This window comes from Carettochelys insculpta, chromosome 5, assembly GCF_033958435.1.
Source record: "Carettochelys insculpta isolate YL-2023 chromosome 5, ASM3395843v1, whole genome shotgun sequence".
Taxonomy (NCBI): Eukaryota; Metazoa; Chordata; order Testudines; family Carettochelyidae; genus Carettochelys; species Carettochelys insculpta.
Window position 1 is genome coordinate 55,566,265 of NC_134141.1, and position 18,450 is coordinate 55,584,714.

The 18,450-nt window shown below is 43.1% G+C and overlaps 1 protein-coding gene across 1 annotated transcript; it reads left to right on the top strand.

Annotated features, from left to right (window-relative positions):
• Positions 1 to 1,575: 1,575 nt before the first annotated feature.
• On the top strand, positions 1,576 to 15,087 carry LOC142013508 (cryptic protein-like; the record flags this gene model as incomplete). The annotated part of the gene is made up of 5 exons (XM_074994981.1): positions 1,576 to 1,633; positions 4,407 to 4,553; positions 12,167 to 12,281; positions 12,389 to 12,498; positions 14,960 to 15,087. Coding segments are annotated over 5 exons (558 nt in total), but the record flags the coding sequence as incomplete, so codon positions are not given.
• Positions 15,088 to 18,450: the final 3,363 nt, after the last annotated feature.

Below are 18,450 nucleotides of genomic sequence, written 5' to 3' on the forward strand. Positions count from 1 at the left end.
ACTTTCTCTAGGACAGCTAGATTCAGGTGCCCCCCCCCAGCTGATTAGCAGAGCTGCCACAGCCAGCACCTGTGTTTCTACAGGTGGTGCGCTTCCACACCTGCCTCTGTGCACCTAACAAAATTCATTCTGCACATGGATGGAAAAAGTTAATGGGCACCCTGATGTACATTTTAATCATTAGCTCTGTTTTAGTCTGTTCTTCCCCACTTTCACAGCTGTTTCTAAACAAGGGCTGTATGCATGCAAAGCAGGCTGTAAGATGCATTCTCTTCCATCTTCCCTCTCTTCATGGACTCAGCAGCCATCAGAACCAGTGTTCCCTGTAAACTGAGCACTGGTGAGATTCAGGAAAGCCAGCTGATTAGCAAAGCACTCACAGCTGGCAGCATATTGCTTTTGCTCATTTTCTGGTGGTGCACATCTGTGCATGCCTCCGTGCACCTAACAAAATTTATTCTGCCCATGGATGGAGAAAATTAGAGGAAGCACTGGTCACAACACCCCACTTTTTCTTCCCAGCACAGAAGCTCTGTTATGGCTGCAGAGATGGGATTCTTGTGCCCAGATAAACCACAGCTCTGGGTTAGAGCTTCAAGGTGCAGTGTGGACAGAGCCTTGGCATGGACTGATCCCCAGGTTCCTTGTCCACTCCCAATAGTTGATATATGTCCTGTCATTTTTCTTCAGTGATCTAACTTTTCTGGAGCGGGACTGCACAGTTAAATAATAGTGGTCCATTAAAATATGTCATTGGCCCCAAACATTACACACACACACACAAAAGGCCATACAAAAACTCCAAATACAGTCCTTTTGCTAGTTTCTGACTCGATTCAATTTTTCTGAGCTTTATATTTTGCACCCAACTTTGCACCATTACTCCTAACATTCTGCATCCCAGTGATGCACAGAAACTTTCAAGACAAGTGTGCATGTGAATTTCACAGCACTTTGGAAATTAACTTTTAACTGAATCTCAGTTCAACTTTAACTGTGGGTGCCCCAAGGCCACCCCATAATGGGGCCGGGCCTCTTAAAATCGCTGGATTAATGGGAAGAGGTCAAGTGAGGAGGTGGGAGGAGAGAGTAGGAAGGTGTTAATTGTAAGTGCCCTGCAGCAGGTAGCACTGACCCTGCTAAAGCTCAGAGTGAGTTCTTTGTTGTGTGGACTGTGGTGTGAAAACGACAGCAGAAGGATTTCAGGTGCAAGGAAAGGAGAGAAATACAAATTGACTTAAGGGAAAATGCTGCTTGTTAGGTAAGCTAATGCTACTTTATATACCTAGGGTCAGTCTGGAAAAGTCCAGTGCTCAGTCATTCTAGTGAAGCACATTGACTTTTTATAAAATCTTATGTTTAAGATCCTTCTAAATTGCATTTTATTTTTTTCTATAGCTATCTTTCTCCTTAGCACTCATCTGTGTAATACATATATGTTGATTTCCCTTCCTCATACCTTGTATTGCTCCAGGACTGTGTAAAGCATAAACAATTTTAGGTTTACTGCTTCTTTGCTGGTGTAATTTAGGTTCGTTTTAGTGAGATCACCATTCTCTCATATGAATCGTTTTGTGTTTTAGATTTCTCTTAAGCTTGGCCCTATCTTTACAAGTAATCCAGTTTGGAAATGGTAAGAGAACTCCTTCTCCCTCCTCCCCCAACTTTGCTTTTGCTCATTTTCTTGGACAAAAAAAAAAAGTATTTTATATTTTTGTCTATGCACGTTGAATAATTTTAACTCATAAATACTGGGAATACAAACCAACTACTACTTTCACCCTCACACTGCAAACACTTACGTATGTGAATAATCCTAAATGTTTCTACTCATCTGAGTAACATGATGCATGTGCCAGATTTGTTTTCAAGACTGTATGGGATGTGGACACTATGGAGAGGGTTCAGCGGAGGGCAATAAAAATGATTAAGGATCTGAGGCACATTACCTGTGAAGAAAGACAGAGAGATAGCCGTGCTGGTCTGTATTCTAGCAAAACAAAAAAGCAGTCCAGTAGCGCTTTAAAGCCTAACAGAATTCTGTTAGTCTTTAAAGTGCTACATGACTGCTTTTTCGTTTTTATGAAGAGAGGCTGAGAGATTTGGTCTTATTTAGTTTGCAGAAGAGAAGGCTGAGGATTGATTTGATAGCAGCCTTCAACTTCCTGAATGGCAGCTCTAAAGGGGAAGGAGAGAGACTGTTCTCAGTGATGGCAGATGGCAGAACAAGGAGCAATGGTCTGAAGTTGAAGAGAGAGAGGTGTAGGCTGGATATTAGGAATAACTATTTCACTAGAGGTTTTTGTATCCCAGCTTGACATAGTCATGGCTGAAAGATTTAGTTGGGGTTGATCCTGCTTTGGGCTGGGGCTGAACTATATGACCTCCTGAGGTCCCTTCCAGCCCTGGAATTCTATGATCCTATGTTTGGAGGCTTCTTTTAACACTGTTCACTGAACCAATGGCCAATTCCAGTCTAAATATGACTGAGGACAGCATCTGCCTCTGTCTCAGGATATCAATGTAGTTTTTTTTCCGGGGGGGGCGGGGCTTTTAATAGTGTGTTTGCAGTGACTAGCAGAGTTGGCCTGGATCCCTCATTAGAAGCCACTTGGAACTATTGTAATACATACTAAGGTTCAGCAAGATATTTCAAAATGTTCCACAGAGTCTTTTCTTTGTCCCACCTCTCCCTGGAAGCAGACAATGAGAATGGGATTGGGCCGTAAAGTAGACAAACAAAACAGGCAAAATAACAGAGAGGGAGCCAGGCTAGTCTATATACTATCAAAACAAAAAGCAGTCAAGTAGCACTTTAAAGACTAGCAAAATAATTTATTAGGTGAGCTTTCGTGGGACAGACCCACTTCTTCAGACCATAGCCAGACCAGAACAGACTCAATATTTAAGGCACAGAGAACGAAAAACAGTAATCACGGAGGACAAATCAGAAGAAAATGATTGAGGTGAGCAAATCAGAGAGCAGGGGGGTGGGGAGGAGGAAGGTCAAGAATTAGATTAAGCCAAGTATGCAAACAAGCCCCTATAGTGAGTCAGAAAATTCCCATCCCAGTTCGGAACATTAACACTTGGTTTGAACCGGGATGGGAATTTTCTGAGTCACTATAGGGGCTCATCTGCATACTTGGCTTAATCCAATTCTTGTCCTCCCCCCTCACCCCTCCACTCTCTGATTTGCTCACCTTGATCATTTTTTTCTGATTTGTCCTCCTTTATTACTGTTTTTGGTTCTCTGTGCCTTAAATATTCAGTCTGTTCTGGTCTGGCTATGGGCTGAAGAAGTGGGTCTGTCCCATGAAAGCTCATCACCTAATAAACTATTTTGCTAGTCGTTAAAGTGCTACTTGACTGCTTCTTGTTTTAAACAGGCAAAGGTGTATGAAATACTGACCAGCTTCCATACATGTACATACATATCTATAGGGTGACCATCCATCCTGTACTGGGCAGGATAGTCCCATATTTGGAATGCCAAAAAGCTCCCCCCCCCCATTTATTTTTTAAAAGGGACAAACTGTCCTGTATTTGGGGCATCCCCCCACCCGCACTTCCCTGAGCCTCAGGGAAGCAGGGGGAGTGTGGGCACTGGCTGCTTCCCCAGGGCTCAGGGAGCACTGGCAGCAGCCACCTCCTTCCTGGCTCCCTGGGGCTTGGAGGAGCTGCCCCTTCCCACCCCGGTGATATCTTCCCATCCCGTATTTGGAACAGATAGATATGGTCACTCTATGTATCTAATAGAACTGAAAGGGACCTCAAGAGGCCATTGAGTCCAGTCCCCTGCTCATCTGGCAGGACCAAGCACCATCCCTGACAGGATTTTGGGTTTTTTTAATCCATTTTCCTCAGACCCCGTAAAGGGCCTCAATGACTGAACTCACAACCTGGGTTTATAAGGACGTGCTTGAACTGACTGGGAGGGATAGCTTGGTGGTTTGAGCTTTAGTCTGCTGAAGTGAGTGTTCTGAGTCCAATCCTTGATGGGGCCATTTAGTGGTGTAACATGAACAGGTAGAATTGAACCTGGGTCCTCTGGAACTTAGTGCATGAGCCTCTACCTCATGAGAGGAGATGCATTCATTTTCTTAAGTTCCACTACATTTAGGGGTCGAGGGCAAATAGATTTAAAAAAAAATGTGTCAGGGCTGGTGTTTGGTCCTGCTAGGAGTGCAGGGGACCGGACTGAGTCTGTCAAGATCCCTTCCAGCTCTATGAGATAGGTGTATCTCCTGCCCCCAAGATGGAATAATACTTTCATCACTGCTTCAAACTTGCATGGCAACTTTCTTTGTAAACCAGCCACAGCAGCTGTCAAAGCTAAACCTATAGCTTTGCCACCACTGATAATTTGACCTAATATTTGTATGTTGTTTTATGTATATCTAAAGGTTGTGAGGGGGCGAACTGTGATGATAACCCAGATGGGAGAAATTCAAACGCTTCCTTGGCTACTTTTAACTATATAAATAATCTCAATTCTGAGCGGAAAAGGAGAAACCCCTCTGAAGTCTTACCTTTCATTGGACTTACAGATGGTAAGTTATTCATTGTGTTACCAGGCAACAAGGTCTTTCATGTTACAATGTGGACTAGCTTTCTCTGGTAGGCAGATTTGTAGTAACGTGACTTCTTTATGTTGAAAGTTTTAGGGCTACACTTCTGTGCCCACATGTTGGATGCACAAAACTCTATGTTTACATATGCAGTGATGTATGAATTCCCTGTGTCATTGTACATGGAAATATATACTTGCATAAAAGACTATTTGTACTTAATGAAAACAATCTAAGTTCTGAAGGAAGATATGGATTCCATAGTAAATTCCATAGCACTCTGGTTATGTTGTAAATTCATTCAGATGCGCTCAAGAGACACCTGTATGTGTTAAAATAGGTGTTTGCACAACTAAGGCATGTATATAAATATTTTTGCCTATAGACTTTGCTATATATGGGAGCATTTAAAAACTGAGTCCAAATTTTCAATCATTTATACAGAATACATGAAAGGCAGCCAAGTGCCAAGGAAGTGGGAACATTTTATGAACAAACACTTGTGAAAATTTAAATATAAATCATGTGGCCAACTTTAGTGGCTTAGAAATGAGTAGACAATTTTTTTTTAATATCCTATCTTTTGTGCCACTCACAATATATTTGGCGTGACACTTCTCATTTCTAAATATTTGGACTTTACAATACTGTATAAATCTGACCTCATTCTCTAACTTGCCCAAGTGTTGCATGGCATGTGACACTTGGGAAATGTAGCTCATGGATAATCAGAAAATGCAACTAGTCCATTTCCACACTAATGCTGTAATTGATGGAAAAGGTTAAAGGAGATGTATCATACACCTCATTCACACTTTTGTTGGTTACAAACAGACAAAGGGAAAGTTGGCTCAAATCATTTCTTGTGGCGGGAAGGGAGAAAGGGAACTTATTCCATTAGGTTTTTGTTGCCACTTAAATACTGATAGGTACATGGTCAAAAATATGTATTTTCTATGCTTAGAACTCTTGTATTTGCATTCAGGGAAGAAGGACGAGAGGAGTCAAGCTTTACTGTATATATGATCCAGATTGAACTATTTATTTGCAATAACTACCGAAACCTTAATTGAAGAACTGTAGGCTCCAGTGATGTGCAGACTGATGATCTCCATTGCTTATTTAGCTATGTTTAGACTGTGCAGCTTGTGGTAGCAAAGCCTTGCTGCTTTAAGGCAAACGGTGCAGCTGCTCTGTCACAAGCAGCGAGCTCTCCTTATGACAGAATAAAACTACCCTCAAAGAGGTGAGAGCTTCATCACTAGGAGAGTGTACCCTGCTGACAAAATACCATCCACACGCAGGCTTTTCATCATTAAAACTAATGTCATTCATGGGGAGGGGGTGGGTTTTTGCAAACCCCTGCACAACAGAAGTTTTAACAACATAAGCATAGTGTAGACATAGCATCAGTTACATTAGTATGGTATAGTATAGTATAGTCGTGCAGTGCAGCCAAATTTTTAAAAGGAGCTGCATAACAGTATGCCTTAGAATTTATAATAGTGTCTGCACACTGTTATAAAGAATCAGTTCACACACTTCTGGGCTTAAATTTCAGCAGCTGACAAGGAATCTTTTCTACATACAAGACTGTAAAACTACTTAGGTACACTAACACTACGGAAACAGACAACACTTTGTTCTCTGAAACATGAGCAATTCTCATCACTGAACAGAGGATACTGCACCAGGTCGATCAGCAGTCTGATCTGACTTGCAAAATCTCAGGTTAAAAACAGAGAAGCTGGCACTGTGTGATATAATTTGTAATTGATTTGTTCCACATTTGGACAAGACCTCACACAACAGGGTCCTGGTCCATGACTGGCACTCTGCGGCATTACTCTAATACAAATACTGAATAATTTAAGAATACCGCGCATGGTGTAGCTTATTACCAGGAACAAACTACAATGTATGCACGACAGTCAGTCAGCAAAATCACAATCTACAGACAGAATTGATCCATGAGAATAAATGTGCTCCTCTGCATGGGGCCATGCTTGAAGTGTATATATCTGTGAGAAGAATTTGGAAAGAAGTGCTTCTCTGGCATTTGAAAGACATTGCCACTCCCATTAAATCTTGTGAATTCTCTTCTCCCCTGAAACATTTGTTTTGGTTTGATTGTTATTAAGATGGTTTTAAAAACCCCACACATGCAAGCATCGGAACACACCTCTGATCTACCCAAATATGAAAATTCTTTTCATTTATGTGAATATCGAGGGGGCTGTGCTGAAAGCTATTGCCGTGATTCAGAGAGCGTGTTCCTGTAATGGTTCATAAAATTCCCCACTTCTTTAATGAAAAGCAAATATAAAGAACACATTTCAGAGGTCAGGCTTAACACACATTAGTGTGTGAATAGTAATGAAGCGGGAGCCGTGCTAGTCTATATACTATCAAAACAAAAAGCAGTCAAGTAGCACTTTAAAGACTAGCAAAATAAGTTACTAGGTGAGCGTTCATGGGACAGACCCACTTCTTCTGAAGAAGTGGGTCTGTCCCACGAACGCTCACCTAGTAACTTATTTTGCTAGTCTTTAAAGTGCTACTTGACTGCTTTTTGTTTTTATTAGTGTGTGAGGCCCTATTAAGCAGCTGTTGCCTGTGCTATACCTATTCTGTAACGAAACAGCACTTAGACTCCATTGTTTTAACCCAGCATGTTTCAGGCACATTTCTAAAATGTGTATATCAGAGCAGAAATTATATATATTGAAATCTGTGTCCTTTTGGAATCCAAACCTATAAGACCTATCTGATCTATGTTTCTGTACTGTTTTTCCATCAAAGAGCTCTGTAATTTGGCATAGTTCATATTCTATATATATCAACAGATTTTCCTTTTTATAGTCTTGATAGTTCATATATAAATGTCTCACCAAGAGATTGGAACAAACACATCCTCCATTTTAAAGCAAGTGAAGGCTTTGTGAAAGGTACTAGATTATCACCCTGGATATGAGTGGCAGGTACAATAGGCACTTTCCCTGGTGCTGCCACAGCCTCCACACCCCCTGGCTGTGGCATTTGGGGGAAGCTTTCATTTTTATGGTGCCCCATGCAGGTCCAGGGTAGCTTGGGAGACAGTGTGTTCATCAGTAATATCCCAGGACTCCAAGGCTACATCTACACGTGCACGCTACATTGAAAGAGCTTATTTCGATGTAGCGACATTGAAATAGTCTATTTCAATGAATAACGTCTACACGTCCTCCAGGGCTGGCAACGTCGACGTTCAACTTCGACGTTGGACAGCACCACATCGAAATAGGCGCTGCGAGGGAACATCTACACGCCACAGTAGCACACATCAAAATAAGGGTGCCAGGAACAGCTGCAGATGGGGTCACAGGGTGGACTCAACAGCAAGCCACTCCCTTAAAGGGCCCCTCCCAGACACAGTTGCACTAAACAACACAAGATCCACAGAGCCGACAACTGGTTGCAGACCCTGTGCATGCAGCATGGATCCCCAGCTGCAGCAGCAGCAGCCAGAAGCCCTGGGCTAAGGGCTGCTGCCCACGGTGACCATAGAGCCCCGCAGGGGCTGGAGAGAGAGCGTCTCTCAACCCCTCAGCTGATGGCCGCCATGGTGGACCCCGCTATTTCGATGTTGCGGGAAGCGGATCGTCTACATGTGCCCTACTTCGACATTCAACTTCGAAGTAGGGCGCTATTCCCATCCCCTCATGGGGTTAGCGGCTTCAACGTCTTGCTGCCTAATGTCGATTTCAACTTCGAAATAGCGCCCAACACGTGTAGCCGTGACGGGCGCTATTTCGAAGTTGGCGCCGCTACTTCGAAGTAGCGTGCACGTGTAGACGCGGCCCAAGAGAAGGGAAGGGAGGGGAGACCCAGTGTGGCTGATCAAAAGCTCCTCTGGGCAGGTATGTGTGTGCCAGGGGGAGCTCCTGCCTTCAGCCAGGACCAGACTCCTATGCCTCGGGGGCAGGAGGGCTTCTGAGTTGAGGGAAGAGGGGTGCTTGTGGTTCCAGCCACAGTGGGAAAGGAGTCATGAGTAAAGTGGTGGAACCAGTGGATAGCCTCCCCAAAATGGGCTCCACCTGCTGCTCATGTCCCTACAGATGTGGCTAGTAGAGGCCTTCAAAATAGGCAAAACTAGGCTCTGTGAAAAGGCACTCCCAGAAATGTTTTCACATGACAGGCACAATGCACAGCACCTCTGGGTGTTCAGGCCAAAGTTTCATCTCCAACAACACTCCCATCCAGGACATGGAAACAAAACAGAATCCCCCACAGCACTTGGAAGAGGGGAAAGTGATCAAAAGTAGCCAACATGGATTCACCAGGGGCAAGTCCTTCCTCACCAATCTGATCAGCTTCTATGGCGAGGTAACAAGCTCTGTGGACATGAGGAAGTCAGTGGATGTGATACACCTTGACTTCAGCAAGGCTTTTGATACGGTCTCCCACAACATTCTTGTCCATAAGTTAAGGAAATATGGATTGGGTCCTTGGACTATAAGATGGATAGAAAGCTGGCTTGATGATCGGGCCCAAGGGGTAGTGGTGAATGGCTCAATATCTGGATGGCGGCCTGTTTCAAGTGGAGTGCCGCAAGGCTCGGTTCTGGGGCCGGTGTTATTCAACATCTTTATTAATGACCTGGATGAGGGACTGGGTTGCACCCTCAGCAAGTTTGCGGATGACACCAAACTAGGGGGAGAGGTAGATATGTTGGAGGGTAGAGAGAGAATCCAGAGGGACCTGGATAAATTGGAGGACTGGGCCAAAAGAAATCTGATGCGGTTCAATAAGGAGAAGTGTAGCGTCCTGCCCCTGGGGCGGAAGAATCCCAAACATTGTTACAGGCTGGGGACCAACTGGCTCAGCAGCAGTGCGAAGGAAAGGGACCTAGGGGTTATGGTGGATGAAAGGCTGGATATGAGTAAACAGTGTGCCCTTGTAGCCAAGAAAGCTAACGGCATGCTCGGGTGCATTAGGAGGAGAATTGGGAGCAGATCTAGGGAAGTGGTTGTTCCCCTCTATTCAGCACTGGTGAGGCCACATCTTGAATATTGTGTCCAGTTTTGGGCCCCCCTGTTAGCCGGTGGCCAGGTAATGTGCGGTGAGGTACTCCCCTGGGTCCTAAGCAACCCAGTTTTTTACTGTTAGAGCAGGCAGCTCCTAGCACACTCACCCACGGCCAGGCTGTAGTAACCAAACGGTTAAAGTTCTTTTGTTGTGCTGGCTGTGTTGCAGTGACAAAAGGGTTAACAAAATAGTTAGGCTTGGATCTTAACTAGTTACAAGTTTATTAAAGCTACAGTTATAAGCGTGCGGTTACAAAAGGCTATTGTTTACTTCTTATATGCTAGCAAAGTACAGGTGTTAACAAGTTACGTTACAATCCAATACAAAGATATCTGTTACCATCTAACACAATGATATCTTGATACTAGTTACAGAGCTCTAATTCTTTAGCTGTGCACAAAAAAAAGTCAGAGACCTAGCATGGGTGTATCTTACCCTCTCTGCATCTCCTCGATACCAGCGTAGCCAAGCCGGATCGGTCACTCAATTCCGACGGAAAGACGAATACGAGGTTGGGCGTCCCCAGCTGTGGACCTCGGGAGGCAATCACCTGACCCGACCAGCAGGAAGTTGGTCGAATGCACTCAAAATTAGAGTTCTGCTGGACCCATCTTTTATACCCCTTTTGGGTTATGTATTCTCTTTCTTATCTATGGTGCCAGATCATACTGGTTTGTCTTTGTGACTCCAGTTTGTTACAAGGGCATTTCTACTTAGTTTGCACTTGTAAGACAAGAGATAAACAATTTAGGAGTACAGGACATTCTTTTGTGCGGGCGGGGCACGTCCCCTTCTGAGTGATTGTGTGTGTGCATCATATTGATCAATGCCAGCTGGGGTGATTTCTTGAGGGTTCACCCCCCCTCTCATGTTGACAGTCTGGCCTGTTAGCCTTCTAGCTGTACTTTCTGCTTCTCAGGGTCACGATAAGCCAGCATATCTGGGCCTCAATGAGGGCATCAAAGACTGTGCTGTCAGCAGCCATTTCCGTGCCCTGTGTGCTCCTCAGTGGGGGGGGGGCAACGAGCAAGCTGGCTTGTAAGGGGGAGACTCTGTCTGGCTACACCCCCCAGTATAAAAAGGATGTGGATTTGCTGGAGCAGGTTCAGCGAAGGGCAACAAAAATGATTAAGGGGCTGGAGCACAAGACCTATGAGGGTAGGCTGTGGGATTTGGGCTTGTTTAGTTTACAGAAGAGAAGACTTAGAGGTGATTTAATAGCAGCCTTCAACTTCCTGAAGGGGAGCTCTAAAAAGGAGGGTGAGAAACTGTTCTCAGTGGTGTCAGATAGCAGAACAAGGATTAATGGTCAGAAGTTGAAGAGAGAAAGGTGTAGGTTAGATATTAGGAAAAACTATTTCACCAGGCGGGTGGTGAAGCATTGGAATGCGTTGCCTAGAGAGGTGGTGGATTCTCCATCCCTTGAGGTTTTTAAGTCCCGGCTGGACAAGGTCTTGGCTGGGATGACTTAGTAGGGGTTGATCCTGCTTGAAGCAGGGGGCTGGACTAGATGACCTCCTGAGGTCCCTTCCAGCCCTGTGATTCTGCGATTCAGGTCCCTGCATTGCAATATATGGGAGAATCAGCCTTTGTGTTGAAAAAAAAAAAAAACTCAGGATGCTCTAAGAAAACCCCCCTCACATCTGTTTTCCTCCAGGGGCTCCCTGCCACACCTCTCAGCCTGCTCCCCCAGAAGAGCAATCAGTGCAGCTTCTTGAGCCTTAGTGGGGTTGTCCTGAGGGACTCCGGTGAGCTAAGCGGGGAGGCAGGTGCTGGGGAGGGGATGACATGCATGCTGCTGAAATAAGGGCAAGGTTTCAGGTGGCAGGAGATGTGTTTGTCCTGCCCTATGAGCTAGCTCCATAGTAATGACAAGGAGGAGCAGTGCTACCCACTCCACTGCCCACTCTGGTTTGGCCCCTGCAGCCTTCTGTGATTTACAGGGGAGTAGTGGGATCAAAATTGAGACTGACCCTTGAGATTTGATGCATAAAGATCCCAATGATGCTCAACTTTGGCCTCATGACCCCACAGTCTTAATCTCAGAGCAGTCTCACCATAACCCCCATGTGCCAGTTGCAATGCCACTCTAACTGTTTCAGCTCTGATGTTCCCCATCACGAAAGAAGGTAGTGGAGCAAATCCTGAAAGGATAGTGGGGTAGCCAGAGCTGTTCCTCCAGATCGCTGCTGTGGGGCTGGCTCTGCCCCTGCCAATGTGTGTTACTCAGGCCTGCAGGCTTCACTGCCTCTGTGAATGTGAGGATAATTAATTAATTAATTACCTGAGGAAGAAATTAGTCTTTGCTTTTTTGAAAAGAGTAACACATTCAATCAACTGTAGTGGATTCCTCCCAGTAAACAAGTGTCTTCTGTGAAGAACCCTAACCTTAAAGCCCTCAGGGGTTAACTCTTTTCTGGACAGATTTCTAGCGGTGACCTAGCTGTGCATGGCAAGTCTGTTTGTCAGTCTGGTTCCTTAGGTAACTTCTAATTCTTCCTTTCTACTCTCTCTACTTCTGACTCAAGCCAGCAAACTGAACAGAGACTGTTGTCAGAATGGAGGGACCTGTTTCCTGGGGAGTTTTTGCATATGTCCAAAACACTTTACTGGCAGACACTGTGAACGTGATAGACGGATCAGGTAAGCAACAAACAGGGATTGTCTCCCAGCAAAGGAGAAAGAGGAAACTAACTCAGTTTTCAATCACACACAGGACTCCTGTTTATATAATCTTTCTTCTCCTGCAGTAGCTGTGGCACTATTGGCCATGGAGAGTGGACCTGGGAAGAATGTTTTTTCTGCCAATGTATTTATGGGATTCTGCACTGTTTTGCTCAAGACCAGGAATATGGCTGTGGTAAGAAGCATATTATTCTTTTCTAAAGCACAATTCATGTTTTTCACATACATTTTTCACTTCTCAGAATTCACATATGTTTGTTGTTCACAGCTCACCTGTGTCATATATTCAGTAAGTCAGCTATGAGGAGACTAAACACTCAGGGAGTGTGAGAATTATTCCAAATTGTTCAAGGAGCAACCCTAGGTTTCTCTTAAGATAGGTCTGATTTAGTGAATGGGAATCTCTTGAGTTCAGACAAATACCGATGCTGGGAATAAAATGAAAGAAATGAGGGTTCTAGGTGTATAGTAAAAGAGGAAACTTAGAACTTTGCCTGGATCAGACTTAAAATTGCGGTCTGATCTAGATGAGGTGAGGAAAGTGAGCCTAGTCTCTGAGATGAGGCATCAGGAGAAGTGGATTTACCAGGGAAGCGGTACTGTGCTATACAGTCTTTTTATCTCTATTACCACATAAAGTGCCAGCCCTGGTAAGTAATAACTTATCAGTGGCCTGATTAGACATCCATGGTCAATAGGGATGAGTGTGGGACAGTGTTAAGGTGAGGCCAAAGATTACACTGGCATCTCTACATTAGCACCTTGACAATAAGTTTTCCACCATTGCCAACACCACTACACCCGCCAGTCATGGCCGTGCCGAGCCATGTTTACAATATGGGCGCCACCAGAGTTTGCAGGAATTGCAGAGGGGGGCACAGGCCACATGCCCCTGCTCCTCCCATGCCCCACTCTACCCCTTCTCTGTAGATCCCCTCCCCCTCCCACCCCTGCCTCACCTATGTCCCACTCTCCCCCAGCCCCTGACCACCACTTCCAGTGCATGTGGGGCAGTCCTCTCCCAACCCCCTCAACACACACATATAGCCACATGGCCTAGGAGTAGCATGAGCTGAGAAACTCCCATGCTGTGTGGCTCTGGGGTGGTCACCACACTGATCTGTGAAGCACTGACAGTGAACGTGGGAGGCAGAGGGACATTGGAGGGGCGTGTGGTTGGCTCCATGTGCCTCCCCTGGGGTGCTGCAGAGGTGACTGAGAAGTCAGCAGAATTCTTCCATTGACCTAACCATGTATACACTGCTGGTTAGGTCAGTTTCATTGTGACTCGATGCTGTAAATTTTTCACACCACAGAGCCCGATAGCTGCATTGACCCTATTGTATGCTTCCCACTGGCAATGTATCCATTCTGTCATCTAATCCTGCTCAAATCAGATCTAGCTGACTCTGTGATTAACACATGGACAGTTGTAGGGGTCCTGTTTACATTGGATTTCTCACTGTTGCTAACATCAATGGAAACCCACCAGTGTCAGCAATGATGGGAAATTTGAGAAAGATAAATTGCATGGACTTGCCTTCCCTAGAAATGAGCCCTCTGATCCAGTATGGAGGCACACTGTCAGGATACTATGGAAGAGTCTACATAATCTTTAACCACAGGGCACTTGATTGGTGGATAAATAGATTTTAGTTCTTCTTAATATTTTGTTGTTGTTTTTTTTTTTAAAGATTTGAGTCAGTATCTGTGGTGAGTGGGGTGAAATACTAACCCTCTCAGAGAAAGTTAATGGAGGGAGAGGAGATGTTCAAGAATTGCTCGATTCCCCTACAATCGGAGGTTTTGTTTTTTAATTTAGCAGAGCTCTCTAAATTGAGGGGGACACATTATATATATATATATATATATAAGACTATGCATGTAAAATATAGGTCACAAATATAGCTATTATGTACATACATACATACACATAATCTTTATGTAACATAAAATTGTTTGTTCCAAATTCCCTTCTATTTAAACAGATCTGCTAAATTATAATTTAGCTGTGTTTGTGTGGGACAAAAGAGAAGATCTCTCTTCATTAAATGTTTACAATGTTAAACCCTTAAGAATTTAGACTCAAGGTAAATAAAAGGGGACAGCATTCTGATTAACAAAATCCAATTAACCTGGAAAGACCATTAAGTGAATTAACAAATTTGGTAATCTGTTTAGAAGGAATTTTTCCATTCATGTTCCCTGGAGAATTTTATTTACACAGGAAAAACCTGAAAGCCTTTAGTACTCCCAACATTTTTCTTTCATATTAAAAAACAGTTTCTGGGTCTCTAGGGGGGACATTATCTCCATCTACATACTACAGATGCACTTGAAACACAAATATGGCAGTGCTAAAGAGTAACATTCTGGCAAATATCTGGGATTTACATTTGAATACTTGGAGGTTTTCTCTCCTGTATGCCATAAAATCTCATCATTCATTTCTTAAAGGTTCTCTGAGTACTGTCATTCACAACTCTTTTAGAACTGTGAACAGTCCCTTGAAAGTCTTCATAGGTGGCAGTTCGGCTGCAGCCTGAAAGGAAGTACTTTGGAGAAATGAAGTACATGTAAATCATACCAGGTTCTGTTTAATTTAAGGGAATTTAAATTCAGGCTTTGTTCTTCAGGTTCTACAAAGGAAAACATGGGAGCTTGGATTCATCTTGGCATGAGGTCTGATGGACTAAAACTTCAACAGACAACAGCCATCCTTACAGTTTCATTATTGTTTCCCCTGCTACATCAGCTCGGCTAATGAGTAACAAAGATAAGACGCAAGAAAGGTAGTTACTTTAACAATGAGAAAGTAACATGAATATGAGAAACCTTGTGTTTTATCTTTAATTGTATAATGGCAAGCAGCAGGAACTGATTATCTGCACTTGATTCATAGATGCTTTTGATGGGGGTGGAGGTGGGGGAGGTAGCAAAGGAACATTCTTTTTATTTTATCCTGCAACAAATCCATTGATTTCTGTGAATTGGAATGGACCGGCATGTTGCTTTCCCCACACGTACTGAAGTGGATCTATGAATTGCTTTCAAATACTGGCTTCTATGGGGCTTAAAAAGATCAATTCTTCCAGTGGAAGATGGTATATTTACACCTATGTAGGCTAAAACAGCCATAATTGTATTGTGAATATGAATATAAATAAATATCTAATTTTAATAATATATCTCTTGGCTAGTTCAAAGGCTGAAAAGGCAGAAAATTAAATAATTAAGCAAAGGGTTTTAGTAACAGAGAGTAAGCCGTGCTAGTCTATACACTATCAAAACAAAAAGCAGTCAAGTAGCACTTTAATTTAATTTTTTTCGTGGGTCTGTCCCACGAAAGCTCACCTAATAAACTATTTTGCTAGTCTTTAAAGTGCTACTTGACTGCAAAGGGTTTTGTTTGTTTGTTTGTTTGTTTGTTTGTTTTGTTTGTCAGTCTGGATTTGTTTTCCCCCTAGCAGCTAACTTTTAAAGAGTCATCCTAAAAAGAGTTATTTGTATTACAGTAGTTTCATACTTAAAGATATTGTAAAAGTTATGTTTGATCACAACACCTATATGCAAATAACCTTTATTTTAAAAAATTTAATCCAAACACTTAATTTTTCAAAGGATGCATATTTTCCAAAGGGGCTGTATTGATCTGAATGAATTACTTTGAAAAATATATTCCCAGAAAATGGATTATGTTCAAAAAAGTTTTCCTAAGTACATCATTAAAGAGTATTTACTCAAGTTTATGGATGCTTATTCACTATCATTTTGTTAACTACCCCTTCCCACACTGTCTACAATCAGCAAATCTAAATAGTATTTGGGTTTCTTCTAGTTTTTGTCTCCACACTTTTCCTTCCTATGTCCTCTCTGTTTCACTTTTTTTAAACCATTTTTGGGGTTTCATAAATCTAAGTTGTCTGCTGTGTGCTTCAGTAAGTAGGATCCAGTTCCAAAGTGGATTAAGTTTATTATGAAATAAGAGTGTTCAGACATGATACTCAGGAATAGTTATCGCAAAACAGCTATCCTGGAATAATTCCACGCGTAGACAAACCCTCTGATATCAAATTATGTAATTCCTTGCATTTTAGCTAAGTGGATTTGATTTGCATAATGTCTGTATGACTTTCTCAGTAATTGTAGAGTGTGCAGATACAAAGCTTCTTAATGGCCCTTGGCTAATCAGGGCAGAAGGATTTGCATATTCATTGCCTTATTAATCACGATAGTCATTTTTAATATCATATACAATATGATTATACAAATGCCTCTGGATTTCAAGTTCTCAGAACTCCACATACATTTTTGCCATCCACACACGTGTCTGTTAACTTCTGACTCGCTCCATGCTCAGCCAGTTCCCTGTTTATTTGGGGTAAAATAGACGGGCACTTAAACGATCTCTTCCTCAAGAGCTAAGGGGGACTCACAAGGGAAAGCATTGCAGAGGCTGAATTCAGATGAGGTCACAGGATGTGGATGGGATCAGAGGCTGAGGATGTTCCATACACCAGAAGGAACTGGGTAGGGAATTGCAAGACTAATAGCCATGCTGGATGCAGGGGCTGCAGATGGGAAAGGGCAGACACAGCGTAGCTGGCCAGAGATCGGAGCCACTGCTCCACATTAATACCACCAGGGCAGTGCCTCTACGCTGATAATTTGCATTGACACATTTGTGCTGCTATCTAATAATTGGTAAGTCAACTTCTATTGCAAAGTATGTGTGTGCTTTGGGGAAGCATTCCACTGCCACCTGGTTCTACCCTCCCAAGCCCTGCTCAACAGCCATGAAGACCTACATTCGAGAGCTGCAGTGTCCAACATGTTCACCACTCACTACAAGTGGCTAGTAGGACTCTGCATTGTGGCAAATCTGGGGGTGGCCCATCTACAGCTCTTGGAGCCTTTAAATGCAGCTCCTTCTGAAAGCCGCATGCAGGGAGTGCCTTCCACCCACTCCATACTTCACCGCTTTATGGGAGACATGTGTGGCAACAGTGGCACTGGCAGTCCTGGGGGTGGACCCTGTGGCTTTAGTGAGTCACCGGCATTGAATTAGAATGGGGGTGCTGTGGGTGCCATGCTCTGGGAGAGGACATTTATTTAGAGGGTGAGGGCTGGTAGTGCCAGGCTCTCACCCAGGGCCTGGCTCTGGTTGAGGGGGAGGGCATTTATTTAGATTATTATTTATTTAATAATATAATATGCCAAACATGGAAAGATGACAACCACAAGTGTGGCGATCTTTGAATTTCTATTGGACACCACTGTTCCAGATGCTTATCAGAAGTGTTTTCCCCATCAGTTTGTAATGTATCCATGGAACCATAACATCCAAATGTTAAACCATACTGATGTGATCAGAAAAATGGAAGATCTTAACATCCTGCCTTAACAAAAATAAAACTGGCAAGATTAAATAAGTCATTGAGATTGCCCATTCCTGCCATACGAGTCACATTCCTCCTCTTCTCAGCTTTATTTCTTTTGGCAGCACTGGGGAATTCACACATACCAAAAGTGTTAACATACAAAATGGTGTCTTTCACTTTGAATGGTATATACTCTGAGCCTTTGTACAAGCAATTGTGTTCCTGCATTGTGGGAGCTGGCATTTCTTGATTTTTTTAGCTTTGGCAGATAATTTCCTGACTGAATTGCTTACTTTACACTTCAAAGAGTTTCCTTTTAAACTACAGAAGTGCCAGAAGGACTCAAAATTTAGTCCCATCATATTCACATTGTATCGGAGTCAAAAGGGTCAGGGACCAGCATTTACTGTATGTTTGTAATGGTGCCTAGCATAGCAGGCTTCCAATTTGGCTGAAGCCTCTGGCACTACCATAGTGTAAATGCAGAGGTGTTAGTTTATTCATTATTTAAAACTCTTTCCTGTAAAAAGTAACTTGACTTTATTTTAACTGCCTTGGGATACAAGTGTCTCTGTGGTGGATTTTTTATTATTGCTGTCTATGTGGTTCACACTATATATCTGTGGGCTGTACTTTTTAATAGGATCATCTGAACATGATGGGTTTAGAATTACCTGTAGGGATTTGGCATGTTTGTAGAAGTAAATACAAATATTATAGCTTATTTTATATTGGGTATTAATCAG